General features: G+C 38.4%; 2 protein-coding genes across 3 annotated transcripts; both read left to right on the top strand.

Moving 5' to 3' along the window:
- Positions 1 to 930: 930 nt before the first annotated feature.
- On the top strand, positions 931 to 12,291 carry LOC108673512. Of its 2 annotated transcripts, none has more exons than XM_018161356.2 (13): positions 931 to 1,172; positions 1,549 to 1,643; positions 2,410 to 2,575; positions 3,671 to 3,856; positions 4,289 to 4,445; positions 4,673 to 5,077; positions 5,418 to 5,533; positions 6,066 to 6,262; positions 6,725 to 6,892; positions 7,203 to 7,358; positions 7,749 to 7,853; positions 8,062 to 9,956; positions 10,048 to 12,291. In XM_018161356.2, exons 1-12 carry the CDS (start codon positions 1,092 to 1,094, stop codon positions 9,464 to 9,466), a joined length of 3,237 nt encoding a protein of 1,078 aa, XP_018016845.1. In that variant the 5' UTR covers positions 931 to 1,091; the 3' UTR covers positions 9,467 to 9,956; positions 10,048 to 12,291. The 2 variants fall into 2 exon arrangements, with proteins under 2 accessions (XP_018016845.1, XP_018016846.1); XM_018161357.2 differs by lacking the exon at positions 10,048 to 12,291 and adding an exon at positions 10,017 to 10,030.
- Positions 12,292 to 14,332: 2,041 nt separating this feature from the next.
- LOC108673508 (uncharacterized serine-rich protein C215.13-like) lies at positions 14,333 to 17,093 on the top strand. Its single transcript, XM_018161351.1, has 4 exons — positions 14,333 to 14,628; positions 14,852 to 15,037; positions 16,291 to 16,592; positions 16,900 to 17,093. The coding sequence occupies exons 1-4, from the start codon at positions 14,333 to 14,335 to the stop codon at positions 17,091 to 17,093; spliced, it is 978 nt and encodes a 325-aa protein (XP_018016840.1).
- The last annotated feature ends 48 nt before the right edge of the window (positions 17,094 to 17,141 follow it).

Genomic DNA, 17,141 nt, shown 5'->3' with positions numbered 1-17,141 from the left:
CCCGCATGAGCGCAACAGAAATCTCGAATCTTGATTACCTCTCACCTTGGTAGCTCATAGAACATTGATATTGTCATTGTGCATCAGATAGTAACAGACTTCACAGCCAACACGCAGACACTTCACTCTGTTTCAAAAGTTCATGCATTGTTTGCTAAATGACCTACCTACCTAGTTATTGCAGATCAAAACAGCTGAAATTTCACTGATTCAATACAAAGAATAGATCTCACTTCTCAGTTAGAGAGTATCTTGACCAACTAGAGCATGAGATTTATGGTTATTTTTATGGAGAATAATTAGGTTATTAGAAATGAAGGGCATTTTTCCACTAAATAGAGGCAATCAGGGTTAAGCTGTTAAGGTTTGGTATAAATTATAAAGTCCAACCCATTGAAAGTAATTGGGAAAGAACTAAAAATTGTTTTTTAGAGACCAGAACTATATTCCTTTAAAATTTAGTTCATATATTTATACATATTCATATAGTCAATGCTAGGCCTACAAGTGCTGAACCAAATATAATACAAACAGCTGCCCTGCAGCCATGTTAAGATTCATTGTCTTTAACAGAAAATGTTATGTCTTTTTTCTACAGGTCTTGAACATTGTTCATAGATGGACAATGTTGAAGAGTTGTTCTCTGGTGCTTGCCTCTAATTTTGTATTAATTTTTCAAATATTATGATATATATAAATGATATATAAATTGTTTGTGAAAAATATATAGACTAGATCATGCATTATTTTTATCATTTATTAAGTCATTTTAAGTTATAGATCAACTGATGGGTTACTTGAGTGTTCTTAAAGTTTGATTGAGCTAATTGTTAGCAAGTGATTTATCACAGTTAGTTTTTATTACCTCTATTGTGTACTTTATGTATTATTGTTATAATAATAAATATTTATCCTCCATAATTAGAATAACATTTTATACCAATCAAAAGATGACATAAATCTGCTTCATTCTCTTTACTATAGTTCAGTGGTTTAACTTGAAGTTTACTTCCTTTGTCATCATTGTGCATGAAAGTTATCTCAATTGGTGCAACTGCTGCTAGTTGTCTTAAAATTCCTCAAAGCTGGAGATGGGCTCATGTTGCTGCAAAACTCAACCTGAGCCTGGAGGGATGAGCAGCAACAATGCCCCCAATTCTGATTGGTCGCTGGTGAGATATCCATCATAAGCCCGTGGTTGTCGAATGTATTTTGTAAAATTTGGATAATACTTTTTTTCAGTTGCATCATCAAGCCTTAAAAAACTCAGAGAGTTCTCCTATTGCCTGCTATCTTGGTTCTACTGTCTTATGCTTTTTTCAAGCATGAAATTTATGGCACGTATCATGGGGATATACCTGCACAGCTTTTTCATTGAACAATCAATCCTAAGTTCAATTTTGTTGTAGTCCAGTATATGTATTCATCATTTGTATATTCAAGAATATACATTTCTCAGTGGATGGATTACATTTTTTTCATTACAGATACACACTCCTAGAATTGTTCATGAAAAGATTATTTGTAAATATTGTTCTATCCCAACAGTCCAATGAAAGCAGTGCTGGATTGCCTACAGAGCTATCAACCACCAGCAGATATGTTTTAGAGACCCTTCATGTCATCCGCTCTCTGGTTGACAAGTGAGTTAGTAAACCTCTTCTCCCCATATTTTGCTGCTATACCTATCAGTTGCTTAACTGTAGGCCTAAATAATAATCTTGTAATGCCTGTTTTCATTGCCTTATTTGACTATAACATTTTTTTTTTTTTTTTTTTTTTTTTTGCTAAGCTTCTCATTTGTGGATGTAAGATGTTGAGTTTAGTTATAATTCAGTTAGTCTTTAAACTTATTTGGAATAAGTCTAGTAAACCCAGCAGCTTGAAATTCTAAACATTAAAAGGAATTGGAAAGGTGTGGATCACTGTTCAGTCATAAATGATAAAGAAATAGTGCAAATAAATAAACTTTGAAATAATAAGACCTGAGGTTATTGAAATAATTCTTATTTATCTACAAATTAAATGACAAAACACTAAATTGTACTGGTACCTGAGAGTAGGTACCTAGCGTACGGTACTACCGAAGCCAATAGCTCAGACAGCTTAGTGGGTACACAAGAGACAACATGCTTTTACCTCAGTGGATAAGCCTTACAACAGGTGCTATACCTTCCATTAGTGAAAGTAACAAATCTCACACTGGACTATTTACTGATTGACAGAAATTGCATAAGGTATCTTGCTTATGTACATATTTTTCAATGCTTAGGGATCTTCGGCAGTTAAATCTAATAGCATGTTTCTATAAAAGAAATCTGGAAAGAAGAAAAGAAGTGTTTCTATATAAATGAAAATGTCCTTGTATTCCATGCTTTTGACCTGATAAATTTGCCTGTGTGTATTCAGTGACCAAGAGCCTCCTGCATCAATGTTGCACCTTCACAACGTTGCTGATAAGGAGAGCGGGTGGCTGAGTGTTGTTCAGAGTATGGTGGCCGTGATCCCCCTTGATGATCCTCTAGGCCCTGCCGTCATCACTTTATTGCTGGATGACTGCCCTTTACCAAGCAAGGTTTGTGCAGCTCTGATATTTATTAATTCATGCATGTGGCTTGTTCTGAGACCTATGCAAATATTTTATTTCTAACATGAGCTGGAGGCTTGGAGACAAGTAATCTTATTTAATGTCTCCTCAGCTTGCATAACATCATTTGTTTACGTATCTAGTGGCAGGGTTGGCAAGGCAGGGTTGGCACTACTACTAGTAGTGGCAGGGTTGGCAATTTTTTTTATTTTTTTAAAAAAATAAAAATAAATCAAAAATCAATTATTTTTTTGATTTTTTCATGATTTTTTTTTATTTATTTGATTTTTTTGATTTTTTCAACTTTTTCGTCTATTTGAAGTGTTATTTTTTATGTTGCAATTAGCCTATTAACAATAACAGTATATGGATCATAATGGATGGCTAAAAAGGGCACTTATTGCCTTCAATAATGGCCAACAGGCCAAGGTGGTGTTTACCACTTAGGGATTTTTGGGTAAACAATTATTGGTACTATGTCTATTCATTAGCTTTGTAAAGTTTGTATGAAGCAAGGTAAAAAGCTAAATATTGACCATTTAACTGGCTTCAATATACAAAAACACTTCAGGAATGCAGATCTTCTAAACATTGAAGAGTCACATAACAGATAGGTAGCTGATAGCACAGTGCACAGCACTATCAATAGATCCACTAGTTTTATGTCCTAAAAATCTACCAGACTCTACCCTCTATACACACCAACTTTAGCTAAGCTGTTAGCTACGTACAATGTATTGCACACTTGATGCCTCTGTACCAAAAACATTCAATTTATTGGAACCTAATACACACTAAAGGCAACAAGTTTATATACCAATTTGTCATTTATAGTACATTTATACTAAACCATGAATAACAATACCTCAATATAAATTAAAGACTGCCACTCAATTTATTTAAACATATGAAAAAATAAAAAAAATCATGATTTTTTATAAAAAAAATCAAGTGATTTAATCACATGATTTAATCATTTTGATTTAATCATTGCCAACCCTGATTAGTGGTGAACTTTTCAGGTCATTAAGACTTTAAAAAATGTATTTTAATCTGTGTTTAATCACTAAAATTGTATTTCAGGAAACACTTGGTGAGTTGAGCCAGTTGTTCAGGCTGTGCAGCTGTGAAGCCGCACGCAGCGTTCTGCAGCCTTGCCGGCACCGCAACATATGTGTGGTGCTTGGCTGTATTGCAGAGAAGCTGGCTGGTCCTGCCTCTGTTCCCCTCCTTACTCCACGCACCCTAGACTACCTGGTCACTCTTCTGGTGAGAAACTTCAGTGCCTAATTTTGCTTTTAATTTGCCTTTTCTCAACAGATACTAAGTCTAGTTACTAGGCGTTGAGACATGAATAGCTATGATGACTTGATAATGTACCTATCTGTTCATAGGTGGCTATTCCATTAAAGAGAATATTTTATACCTCTGATGCCATATGAGCCTTCACTGGCAAATCTCATTCTTATGGAGTAATTACATAAGTAAATTCAAGGTAGACCGAGACTTGTGACACGGATTTGCAAAAATCACCTAATCTGTTTTCTTGCTTTTCTTCTTATTTATTTTTTGTGCTAGATATCTTCATGGATCCCTAAAACTATTAACCCTCATGCACGCTGGCACATAATCCCAAGTGTATATTGTTAATCATGTCATCACATGAGCAAGATTTATCTCCTGTTGCTGCTTTTGTTGCAGTCTGTGGACACAAACCCTTGCGTGGTTCTTTTTGCTCTAATTGCCCTGGAAAAGTTTGCTCAAACGCGTGAGAATAAAAGCCTCATCAGTGAACGTCTCAACAGCGAAGTGAATTTCTGCCCCATGCATCCGCAAGTATCGCCTGATTCATGCAAAGGTTTGTGCTGCTTTTGCATTTTATGTATTCTTCTTATTAATCATAGTTTAGAGTAGCATGTGCGTTGAAATGCTTAGCAGCGGTGAATTTTGTGCACACCTATTAATTATGAAACGATCGGGAACATGAATATTGAACAATGTGTCACATTAATGTGTGTTCAGACACTTAGACACGTTCACCTTTGTCATCAGTCACATATTAATCCAGGAAGGATTATGTTTCAGAAAGGATTATTGAATCAACAGCAGAGAGACCCAACATCGAAAGCAGTCGTTGCACACGCAGCGTAACTCGCCGCCTCACACAGCACAAGTTTGCCCAGCGGCTGAAGCGCAAGCACAAGCAGGCAACACTTGCATCAACGTCATCACCTGAGAACAAAAATGGATTTTCAAGTAAAATAAATGCCACAAGCCCGGTCACCGATACGCGGGTGTGCAGTTCCGATACGGACTCAGAGGAAGGGCCTGTCCAGAGTGGCGCTCAGCCCAAAAAGAGCAAGACTCTGACTTGCTCTGGATCAAACAGGGGAAATCCTCTGCTCAGGCTCGAGCGTTGGATGCACTCTGATCTTGGCTTTGTGCACAGACAAGTGGGATTTTGTGCCCAGTGGTGCCTTGATAATCTGTGTAAGTAATTCATGATCAGTGGCCTAAATTCCAATGCTTTAGCCTATCATTTAAGGTCTAATATTTTTTAACTATTGTTACAGGAAAATGTTTTTTTGCATTTTGAAATCTTAGAGCAAAACAAAATGCTTGAAACTGTAGATAATCTCACCATCCAATCAGGCGTTGCAGCCTTAAGGAAGCAAATGTTAGGAACTACATCACAGCTCGTATTATAAACAAAAGACTATTAGATTATCCTCTTCAAAATTAGCAAGTAGAAGAAACAATTGCACAATAATTGTACAGGCTCGAATTTATGTTTGTTGTGTTCAAGGGCGGATGTTTTATTATTCTTCAGTTATGCTGGAAGGCCGCCCGTACTCCTACCTCAGCGTGGACCACACCAACCTCAACGCCATGCTGAACGCCAACGACGTCAGCGAATACCTCAAGATCTCGCCTGATGGACTTCAGGTTTGTTGTTCATCTTAGATTTAGATAGAATAGGTTTTTTTCATTTATGGCTGATTACTCTAGATTTTTAACGATTTTCACAATCGAAGTATGAGAGCTTCAGAGCTATTTGGAATTCACACAAAGCTTAAACTTGACAAAATTTATTATGAATGGTTTCGAGACGCGCCGACAGAATAGCTTGAATCCCGAACTTCAATAAAAAACAAATACTTCATGCTGTTTATGTCGTGATTCTATCTTGCAGACTCAATGTTTTAAGCGGCCAAAAATCTACAGATGGTAAACTTTCATTGGAAACATCCTGTAAAATGACATTAAAGTAACTGTGTATTCTGTAATTGCAGGCGCGGTGTGACGCAGCCTCGTTTGAGTCAGTGCTGAACATTGAGCTGTCGTTGTCCTGATTCTATCTTGTTGTTTATGTCGTGATTCTATCTTGCAGACTCAATGTTCTAAGAAACCAAAAATCAACAGATGGTAAACTTTCCTTGTTAACTCCCTGTAAAGTGACTGGTTTGTGTAATTGCAGGCGCGGTGTGACGCAGCCTCGTTTGAGTCAGTGCGGTGCACGCACCCCGTGTACAGCGGCGCGTGGTACTACGAGGTGACGCTCGTCACGGGCGGCGTCATGCAGATTGGCTGGGCCACCAAGGACAGCAAGTTCCTCAACCAGGAAGGTTATGGCATCGGTGACGACGAGTTCAGTGTTGCCTATGACGGATGCAGGTTTGTCTCGTGCGCTTCTTATATACGTATTTAAAGAAATTTGTTTAATTTAAGAGTTTCTCTGTACTTCTTCATCATGTAGCCTTTTTTTTAAATCCTGTGGGTAATTTTATGTTTTTAGCAATCAACAACAGAGTTTTTATATATTATTTGAATATTCGGTGGTCCGAGTGTATTGCCTCTTTGAACTCTTATCTTTATTAGGGGTTTGGTTATTGAATATTTGATGTCTGAGTAGCCAATTGCTTCATATTTATTGACTAGTCTGTCATGTCAATGCCATCTGATGAAATATCTTGAATCACCCTCCACAAGACGTCAAAGTATTAAGTCAACTATTCATTGACCAATGGAAAAAACATGATAATTATTTGAAGTATTAACATTTATCATTCATAACCTCAAAGTGAAGTATTTGAAAGTTTTCCCTGCGTTCAATAATATTTTTCTACTCTTACTTAGGAAGCTGATATGGCACCGCGCTGTGTCAGCGTCTCATTCTCACCGCTGCTGGCGTCCAGGCGATGTGCTGGGCTCTCTGCTGGACCTCAACCAGCGCCAGCTCATCTTCTACCTCAACGGCCTGCCGCTCCTCACTCCTATCACAGAGATCTTTGCAGCCACGCAACTGTCAGTTTAGTCACCTCTGTCGGCATTCATTTAGATTTAGTGACACGGTTACTTGGTTGCACAAAATCATATTATTGTACGTACCAGTATCAGTGCTACGAATAAATATTTCTTTAACCATGTTTTGTGTTGATCCATTCTCAAATTGTTCAGACAAAGACTTTATGCCGAAAGTTTACCGTAAATTAAAATCCATTAATTTTCGTATTATGCTTTGGGATAGCTAGATGGCCAAACCCCAGTCAAATGTTCGATAAAAATCTATCGAGTCAGGACACGCTGGACCTTTATCCTCATTGAACGCGTGCAGGTCAGGCTTCTTCGCGGCTGCGAGCTTCATGTCTTTCCAGCAGTGCGAGTTTAACTTCGGTCGTCGCCCGTTCGCCTTCCCGCCTCCAGGCGTCAACTTCATGAGTTTTAACGACCACGCTTCGTTGACCGACGTTGAAAGACGCATACTCCCTAGGTTGGATCACGTGAACTACGTACTTCAAAATAAATTGTCATACGAGTTCATATCCCTTCTTTGAACGTGAACTACGTACTTCAATATTAATTGTCATACAAGTTCATTTCCCTTCTTCGATTTATTGTTAGCCCTTGAAAAGCTTGAATTTTGTGCACACCGTTTAATAGATTAGTTAGTTTCATCTACAAATTAATTCCTAGATATTATTTCGAGCTTGCAGTTCATAAAATTCACCAGAAACGGTTCTAGCATCTTTATTATTATTTAATTGTAATAAACCTATTTGATGGCTGTAAATTTTATGCCAGCAATAGTATGCATATTCCACCAATACTCCTAGAATACTAAGCCACGACAAATGTAACGACCTTTTATTTTGTGTAACAGACACCTGAAATTGGCGCAGCTGCGGGCCATCAGTGTGGACGAGGGCGCCTGCTCCATCTGCTGCGACAAGCTCGCCCAGGTGGTGCTTAGGCCTTGCGGACACAGGTACGTTTATCAAATCTATTTAGTTGCCCTTGAAAGTCTTTTGGTTTTAAATCATATTTATTGACGCCAATAAGACAAAATAATTAATTAGGATTCTTTAAATTCAGGGATATTTATCCAGTCTTATTTTATTGAATCATTTTGGTAGATCTTAGGATATAGGTAGAACTTCAAGTATGTTTTCACTCGAAATTTGTTCATTTCACAGAGGTTTCTGCGAGGAATGTTCTTACGTACTGGAACGCTGCCCTCTGTGCCGAGCCAACATAGAACTCCGAGACCTAAGCAACTCAGCAAGAACTTCTCCCCAAACTGACAGCGAGATGCCGAGACCGGAAAGTCGTTCAGCCGACACGTCGAGCGTCAATTGTAGGAGCTCTTCTGGGTCTCTTGACGTCCAGCGTGATGACAGTGCTACTAGTGCTGCTAGCGAGGGTGACATTGCTGGTCGTATTGCCGCCGAGGGTGATGACCATGTTAGTAGTGCTGCTGGCATGCGTGATGAGGCAATAGAAGCTCGCGAGGACGCGGTAGGTGACTTTGTAGCGGTACCTCGCGTCGTTCCACTTGTCAGAAGAGGTGATGGTAACTGTAATACCCTAGCGGAACCTCTTGATGTTCTCACAGCGCCTCAAGTTTCCTCTTGCGGTTCTCTGGTCCCCGTCGCAGCCAACGTGTCAGAAAACGAGAATGGCTCTCACTGCATTGAGAAAAATTCTTCGTCAGTAAATTTGAAGAGTAAAAAAGATCGTTTGAGACTGCAAGTGATAGATCGCCCAAGTAATGCCATTGAGAGCAATTATGCTGTCAGTAATTTATCAATAGATAATGACGAAGCGATCTGCTCCACTGAAGCTATTCCGACGAGCCAATCTCTTCAGTGCTGTAACCAGAAGGCACAGTCGCTGAATTCTAGCTTACCAATAATTCCCTTGACTAATTCGCCAAATGGTATTTATTCTAGTATTTTAAGTTCTGTATCTTTAAGTATCCAATGCGATTGTGATAATAGAGATATTGAAGGTGGTTCGGTGTGTTTGCATTGTAGCATTGTCCGCTGCGATGATAAGGCCGTATTTAAATGTCAGTCTCCATTGGAAGAGTTTAAAATTCGAGATGAAAAAGAAAACCCGCCTCGAACCACGCAGCTCGCTTTGTGTACTCAAATTCATAGTGCGCCTTTTACTGCCCCTGATGCGGACGAAGCCTGTACATCTAAGGCCTCAGTTCCGCAAGACCCTTCAAATGTGAGACAAAATCAAAGTTCGGTCTCCCACACTACCCTCACTCTAAATACCGACAGCTTTCGTGAGCACGGTATTGCACCTGAAGCTCAGTTGGCTGGGGCAAATATCTTAGGTGTGACTAGCATCTCATGCGCAGCCCTCCCATCAGATATTGCTTGCGACGCTACAGCGCAGAATAACTTTACCTGCAATACGAGAGCTAATATCAACTGCAATGGTGACTTTTGCTCCACTAACAATGTGGCGCTTGCTTCTCATCCTCCCACTAATTCTGTAACCTGTCTCCCGTCTACTCCTGGGGCGTCATCGAGTAGAATTGTCCCTTGTACGCCTAGCGGGCCCCAAGATGCTTCCAAACACAGTTGACGGTTTCGTTTTCCCCTCTTCCCCAAATTTACTTCCGTTTCATCCTCTAGATGTATTCGTATTCAACCTAATTAACTATTCAGAAATTTGTAAGCGTTATTGTTTTTATATTTCAAATTATGTTTATTTATGATTTATTCATGTAGGTATTAATGTTGTTGGAAGGTGTTTTGTTTCGTTACTCGGCTAGAAATATGCTACGTTTTATTTTAGCTTCTTTAGAATGTTTGATGTCTTCTATACTCATCTGGAACAGAAGTGTTCGAAATCATCAACGATCATGAATAACTTGGCACCAAGTACCCATAGAGTGCCAAACTGTTTTTAAATGGGATTCTTCTAACTTGTAACCGTATCAAGATTTTCGGGTTTGTAAAGCATTTTGTCTTTCTGTTTCGTCTTTTCTGTCGCTTCTTACGAGATTCGGCCAGTGCTACTTCCGCCGTACCAACGTTGCTTGGGGACGAATATAGACCAGCTCCTTAATTAAGTGCTACTTCCGCCGTACCAACGTTGCTTGGGGACGAATATAGACCAGCTCCTTAATTAGCAGATTGTTGTTAGACCAGCTCCTTAATTAGCAGATTGTTGTTGCTTTTTCTCGGGGCCCCGTCATGGTACAAGATCGAGTAACGCATAAAAGCCACCACCCACGTATACTCAGATCACGAGTGTAGCTTGGATGAAGAGTCAACATGTCTTGGCTGTAAAGTCCTGTTGGTCGTGTTTTATGTTTGTAACGAGCATGGCAGTGCGATCAAGAAGCGTTGGCTGTTGCGAATACCATTTGTATGGCCATAATGGTGAGCACTGCACTGCTGGCTGTTGCGAATACCATTTGTATGGCCATAATGGTGAGCACTGCACTGCTGGCTGTTGCGAATACCATTTGTATGGCCATAATAGTGAGCACTGCACTGCTTAAGATGTCTGGGGAGTTGTGCGGCTCCAGAGGGGACGAGAGACCAAGTGACGAGACGAGAGTCGTTGGTTGGAGTAACCTTTAAAAACGCATACATCTCCAGGAGCTGGTAAACATCAGGTTGTTCTCATCGTTCTTTTTCGTCTTACCATTTCATTTTCTGTCGCTGCTCAGAATCACACCTAACGGCATCGGACATGACGACTTGAGTAGCTGAAATCAAATTAGCTACTCAAAAGACCACCTTCAGTTTCAGTCCGTATCATGTTTAATTTATGTATTTATTTTTATTGTTAAGAAGTTTAGTTCCATTAGTTGATTAAACGGCATTATTTCAGAACAAATCTGAAGTCCATTTTTCCGTTTCAGTTTTCTAACTGATAAATCTCGGTTTCATACTTGTGTGATTTCATACATGTGTTGAAATTTCTATTCACTCATCCTACATGACATGAAATTGCCGGCTCCTCTTATTCCGCTCATCGGGCCACCGTTCGTTATTTGCATGAAGTGAAGTGAGCGCTTACATTTAACAATGTATGGACTCGCTGGTGTATCTGGTGCTTGAAAACAATACTCGTAGTGTATCCCATTGTAGCGTTGGCTTCTGTGGCTTGCTAACCAAAAGCTACAGCTGAGTTACCAGCCTATACAATCTTAGACGTAGATATTCTCTTATCAATCATTGCTTACTGATATAATGCACTATGGCATTCGTGCTACTCGTTGTTGCTCGTATTGAAGATTTCTGACGATTTTCATGTTTTTACGCGGAAATTGATTTAATGCATATTCAGAGGGCAGTCATGTCAGGGGTGATCTAATTTTTTTCAAGTTCTTTATTTCAATGATTGAATTGAAAAATGTTCTTTCTTGCTTGAATGCTTCATTTTCAGAGTCCTTTATATTTATCTCCAGTCCTATATATGCCTCCAGGCCTTATATTTGTCTCGAGTCCTACACTTGTTCGTTTAATTCCATAAGGTCGATAATTCACTCAGCTTTCTTACCACGAAAAAAGAAGCTCGTATGTTCATCAAAACTTGGGGTCATACAATATGTTTCCGCTTCAAATACTCTGACAGGATAAAATGTGTTTTTACGTGTGCGATGATCGAAATGTAAATGTTTTATACATTTTTAGCGTGAATTTCAAAAAGCTGGGGTGTTTATTTAGGTTGGTTTTTCGTTTTTAGTGTCTTCAATATCTACTAAATTAAGAATTTTAAAAACCAGGAAACGCCACTAAATTTATGTAAATTCACGTAGAAACTTTTCGAAGACCAGCTCCATTATTAGTTCCTAACTGCACGAATACGGGTTAAATTAACAGAATGACGAAATAATACACGAATAAATTATATAATGACGAAATTAAGAGATTAAAAAGTAGATAACCTATAACGAGTGGATAAGATTTTTTCAAAGATGTGCATTGAACCAATCTTGAAGCTAAGTCAATCTAAACAAAATTTATACTTCCTATTCGCTTGCAATTATTTATTGATAGAATTTACATTACGTGGCTATATAGATTTTAATCTCTTCCGTGTAAATTTGGTGTTTTTATTTATTATAATTATATTATTGAAGTTTCGAGCTACTGATTGAGTTTGTCTATGACACGTTTCCAGTGAAGATACAATAAATTTACTTGGCATTCTGCGTTCAAGTCCTTGTTTAATTTGTTTATTATTACTTGACCATAATTTTCGTGTCAAATGATATATTTGATTGTGAATTTCTTGTCTATACGAGTATAGAGCGTTACATCATTTTCGCCTGATCTCGTGACTGACTGGGCCCGAAACATATTCCGTTAGCCGGTTTTGTGATATATGCCAAAAAGTTACGGTTCATCGTCTCACTGAGGCAAGATTTATTCATTAAAGAGTAATGTCTATTTGACGAGTTTTAATTAACCTGCATTTCCGAGCTGAAACTTTTCTGGGACTGAAGTTTTATATATATTGCATTTCTTACTAAGTAATACAGCGACTAATTAGTGTACAGTACACAGTAAAAAATATTCACGATAACTGAATTTTGGTAATTCGAATTGCGTGCAGAATGCAATTTTAAACGAAGTTCCCGAGAATCCCTCAGTTCGATGATCAGAATACAGCTGTCCAAAAACATTAACATCTTGACGAAGAAAATGTTGCCATAAGCCTATTTCTTCAGTGCCGACACTTCTATTCTATAAGTAACGTTTGACTACGGAACGTGCAACAGGCCATTGCCAAACCATGCACGCAAGCTTGGAGAAGCTTTATGCTCACCATGTATGGAGTTCCCATTTGAAATTTATTTACGAATTTTGGACGGCCGGCGCACTGCCATCGACTGGCCGCTGTTTTCCCCGACATTATTCCCTACAGTGTTCGTCTTATCAAGCATTTAATCGAGGTAGTCATGGAAGTCGCCCTGCCTGGTCATGAAGACTTAACGCCACGCGGCACGCACCATGAAAAATTTTTGGCGCAGCTCTTGTTGCTCTTGCAACTTTTTCTTTAAATTAATTCCAGAACAACTAGAGTATTTTCGTTTGGTCTAGAACAAATATAATTTTTTCGTTTGCTCCAGAACAACTATTAATTTTTTCGTTTGTTCTAGAATAAGTATTATTTTTTTCTAATTACTCGTACTTTAATTCGCCGGAATTTCGTTCTGTTTTTTTTTTTTTGTATACTCCGAATGACATTGACATTTTGTTTGTCAAATATTTATTTTAACAATCATGCGTTCATGAAACAAAAATTAACAGCAAAAAAATAATTAATAATTAAACAGCGGAAACATGAAATAATACTTTACATTCAAAACATGAGTGTTAACAATCGTTAGTTCTAATCAAGTTTCGTGATGCAATTAAATTGTAATAATAATAAGTAAAAAGTATAATTAATAAAAATTTTAATAATGTAAAGGTAATATGATGAAAGAAATGTCTGCTGATCTCATTCGAGCAAAGTGTATATGATGAGAGCAACGATTTCAGGCAATATCATTACAGCAGTATTTGGCAAAAAAATGTTAATAGCGATAACGTCAACTGAAATCATTCTAGCACTACTAGGCCGAATAATGATCGAGATGATGGCAATGATGTACTCGTAAGAACCATCCCACGATCCCTTTGAAGACCATTCACCTTCAATATTTCCCTAGAAACAACACGTTCAATTTCCGAGCTCATGATGATCACAATATCCCAATTAGCCATCAATTCAGGGTTAGTTATCAAAAATGCACTTACCAATCACTCTAAATATTGCAGTAACAGGTAGATGGCTCACTGGCACATTATTATTTTTATAACGTACCCCTTTTTAGCGCATTTTCTCATTTATGGAAAAAAGGCGCTATTGTGCTCGCCATGTCCGTTCCTACACTACATTATAACGCAGCACCTCCAGAATACTACTATACGTTTCCGAAACAAGCTCGAATTAAGACGCGCGTAGGTGTGACACGAAAGTTTTATAATTTTTTTTTTCGGTGTTTTGTATTGTTATTGAAGGAAAGGTTTTGTATATGCAGTACAACATTGAAATTAAGAATTTTTTCCAAGTAACAATACTAAATGTGTTCATTAGTCAAGTCGAATATTTAAGAATATTTAGGTATTGTCTCATTTCCCATAACAGAGCTTCGGATGAAAAGTTTTGTAGTTGTCATGAAAATTTTATCGTAAATGTTATTTAATTTGCCTTTTACATAATTTCCTGCGAACAAGTTTTAGCACTTATTACGCAATTGAAAATGAAATTTTATTTAATTGCCTTAGCATAATTTAAAATGGAAGTTAGTCTATTTATAATGACATGAACATATGCGAAAATAGTCTTTTGCAGCAACAAAGCCAACATCAAAATTGCTGAGGTCTCTTAACTTAATCCATCGTGAAAATTGCTTCAGTCGCAGGCTGCCGCTGCTGCAGCATGTCCAGCTCTGTTGGCTCTGACAGCAGCACCTCCAGCTCCATCAGCACTATCAGCAGCACCTCCAGCCCTGTTAGCACTATCAGCAGCACTATCAGGAGCAGCTCCAGCTCTGTCAGCACTGACAGCAGCACCTCCATTACACGAGGCCCAGGCAGCAGCATTAGGTGTGCGTGCAGCACGAAGGAGTGCAGGCAGCAGCACCGCATCTCGTGCAGCACGCAGGGATCTTGCTACGTGCAGCAGCTGCAGCATCACTCTGGCTTGCAGCAAACGCGAGGCTGCATCGACGGATTGTGAGGAACTCTTTATCATTATCATTTCCTCAAATACTACTTTGTTTCTAAAGATTTATTTGCGATCAATCATCTTCGTATTCCATTGTGACATAAAATTTATTTAGACAATATCGCATATTGCATTTTTAATTGAAAATTTTCTGAAACATTGAGTGATGCACAGTCAAGCTTCATTTCTTCCTCTATTGTAACTAAATCCGCGTGAAAATGATTGCTCCAGCTCTGTCAGCACTGACAGCAGCACCTCCATTACACGAGGCCCAGGCAGCAGCATCAGGTGTGCGTGCAGCACGAAAGAGTGCAGGCAGCAGCACCGCATCTCGTGCAGCACGCAGGGATCTTGCTACGTGCAGCAGCTGCAGCATCACTCTGGCTTGCAGCAAACACGAGGCTGCATTGAGGGATTGTGAGAAACTCTTCATCATTATCATTGCCTCAAATACTACATTATTTCTAAAGATTTATTTGCGACCAATCATCTTCGTATTCCATTGTGACATAAAATTCATTTAGACAATAATTCGCATATTGCATTTTTAATTGAACTGTTTCTGAAATGTTGAGGGATGCACAGTCAAGCTTTATTTTTTTCCTCTATTGTAACTAAATCCGCGTGAAAATGATTATAAGATTTACCAGCATGTGCAGACTTTCCTTGCGGAAATTTATATTTAAAGTGGAATAGAAACGTAAATTACTGATCCTATGAACGTAAATTAACGAGATCTTCTTATTTTTAATTTTATTAGGTAAATATTTACCACGGAAATGTCATTTCGACTTAAATAAATAAAATAAAATAAAAATAAAACAGACAATTGCGGGTTCGTAAAAATTTTCATGCTTGGAAATTATGCGCACGAGTACCTAGTGTAAGTACTATATTTCTTTCAGAAGTAAAGTGATGAATCGGAGTGCATACAAGTCATAAATTAAAGCTTTTTGATTGCTAGGTTCATACACGTATTTATCGAAAAGATTCATAAAATTCCAACAAAACTGCTTCCCGCTTAATGGTTATTATATAATTATCGTGGTGTTAAAGAAATCAAAATATTTTGGGGAGACCAATGGTTCTGGAAAACTGAGACCTTACCAAGAAATATTTTTGGATGAAATGATCCAAGCTTGGCCAGAGTTTACCCTAGAGTTACTGATATAAGCGCTTCATGTAAATTGTAACTTTTTGAGATAAAATGTTCACAGAGCTTATTATTCCTCGATAATAATCACTAAAATACAATAACATAACTAACAACAATAGACCGTAGCAATTATTTATATGTTATAACGAACTTCAAAGAAATGTAGTGCTTATAAATTATTCTTTTGGGCACCAGTGTAAGCTGCAGCAATCGTATATACGTACAGGCTGAGTAAAATATTCAATGGTTCTGAATTTTTGAAACTTCTTCTTATAATATACAAACGCACGTCGGGCAAATAGGCTCTAAAAATTTTCACAATTGAACAGGTTATCGCCTGAAGCCTAGAAATCTCGTATTTCTTTTCATTTAAATCCATTTCATTTCTCGATATATATCTTTTCCTTTTAACCCATTTTATTTCACGGTAAATTTTTTTTCATTTTACCCGTTTAATTTTTTACGATATATATATACAGCTCTCGAACGCATCAACTATTTCATATTCACACAGGCCATCGCAGTCTCTGCTGTGCTCACTCCCCGCCCCGGTCAACCTCCTGACGAAGGTCCACCAGTGGCCCAGGTTGGCTTGCTGCTCATCAGATCTCTGCAACGCCCCGCTGCTGCTTGACCTCAGCACCGACCAAATACTAGCGGCGAGGGGCACCTCTGCAACTAAGATGTCTTCTCCTGGAAGCGAAGAAACGGGGACTGGAATATCAGAGTTTTCCGACCCAGAAAATGGAAGAAAGTCTATCGATCGAGGAAATATTTTAAGGATGAATTCAGAAATCACGTCTTCGGTGGCATCAGGTGAGATACGCGACCCGCTTGTACAAGAAATTCATTTCCAATTAAGATGTATGATCTTTGGAAAGAAGTGCTTCATTTTGATCAAGATTATACGCTTGTAATATTCTTCATAATGTTCTTTATAATCATAAAAATACTATGGTTAGTGATGGCTACATCACTTGTTAGAGAAATCACTATTCATCAATTATTCTTGTTTGATATGAAATAGATTTGAATCAGATGGTCTTCTTGTTCTTGTTTTATCGCACTGTTTTTAAAGTTTATACCATTGATATGTTTTTATCTAGTCAAAATATTTCACCAGACGGTGCAACGATGGTTGAACAGGGTTGGAACAAGACATCACACCGCGGAGCAACACTGCTGCACACGCTGCTCACGGTGCTCACGGTGCTCTGCAGTCTGGTGCTCTGCGCCGTAGCGCTTCTCGCCCACGCCATCCGTAAAAACTCCACGAAATATTACAGCAACTCCAACCTCAAATACGTCATCGTCTGAGAACAATCTTCCACATCACATTGCAGACTCTGGCAAAAAATTTCATGA

This window comes from Hyalella azteca, unplaced genomic scaffold, assembly GCF_000764305.2.
Source record: "Hyalella azteca isolate HAZT.00-mixed unplaced genomic scaffold, Hazt_2.0.2 contig3384, whole genome shotgun sequence".
NCBI classification, from domain to species: domain Eukaryota; kingdom Metazoa; phylum Arthropoda; class Malacostraca; order Amphipoda; family Hyalellidae; genus Hyalella; species Hyalella azteca.
The sequence above is the reverse complement of the archived record's forward strand: the minus strand, read 5'-3'. Positions and strand labels throughout refer to the sequence as shown.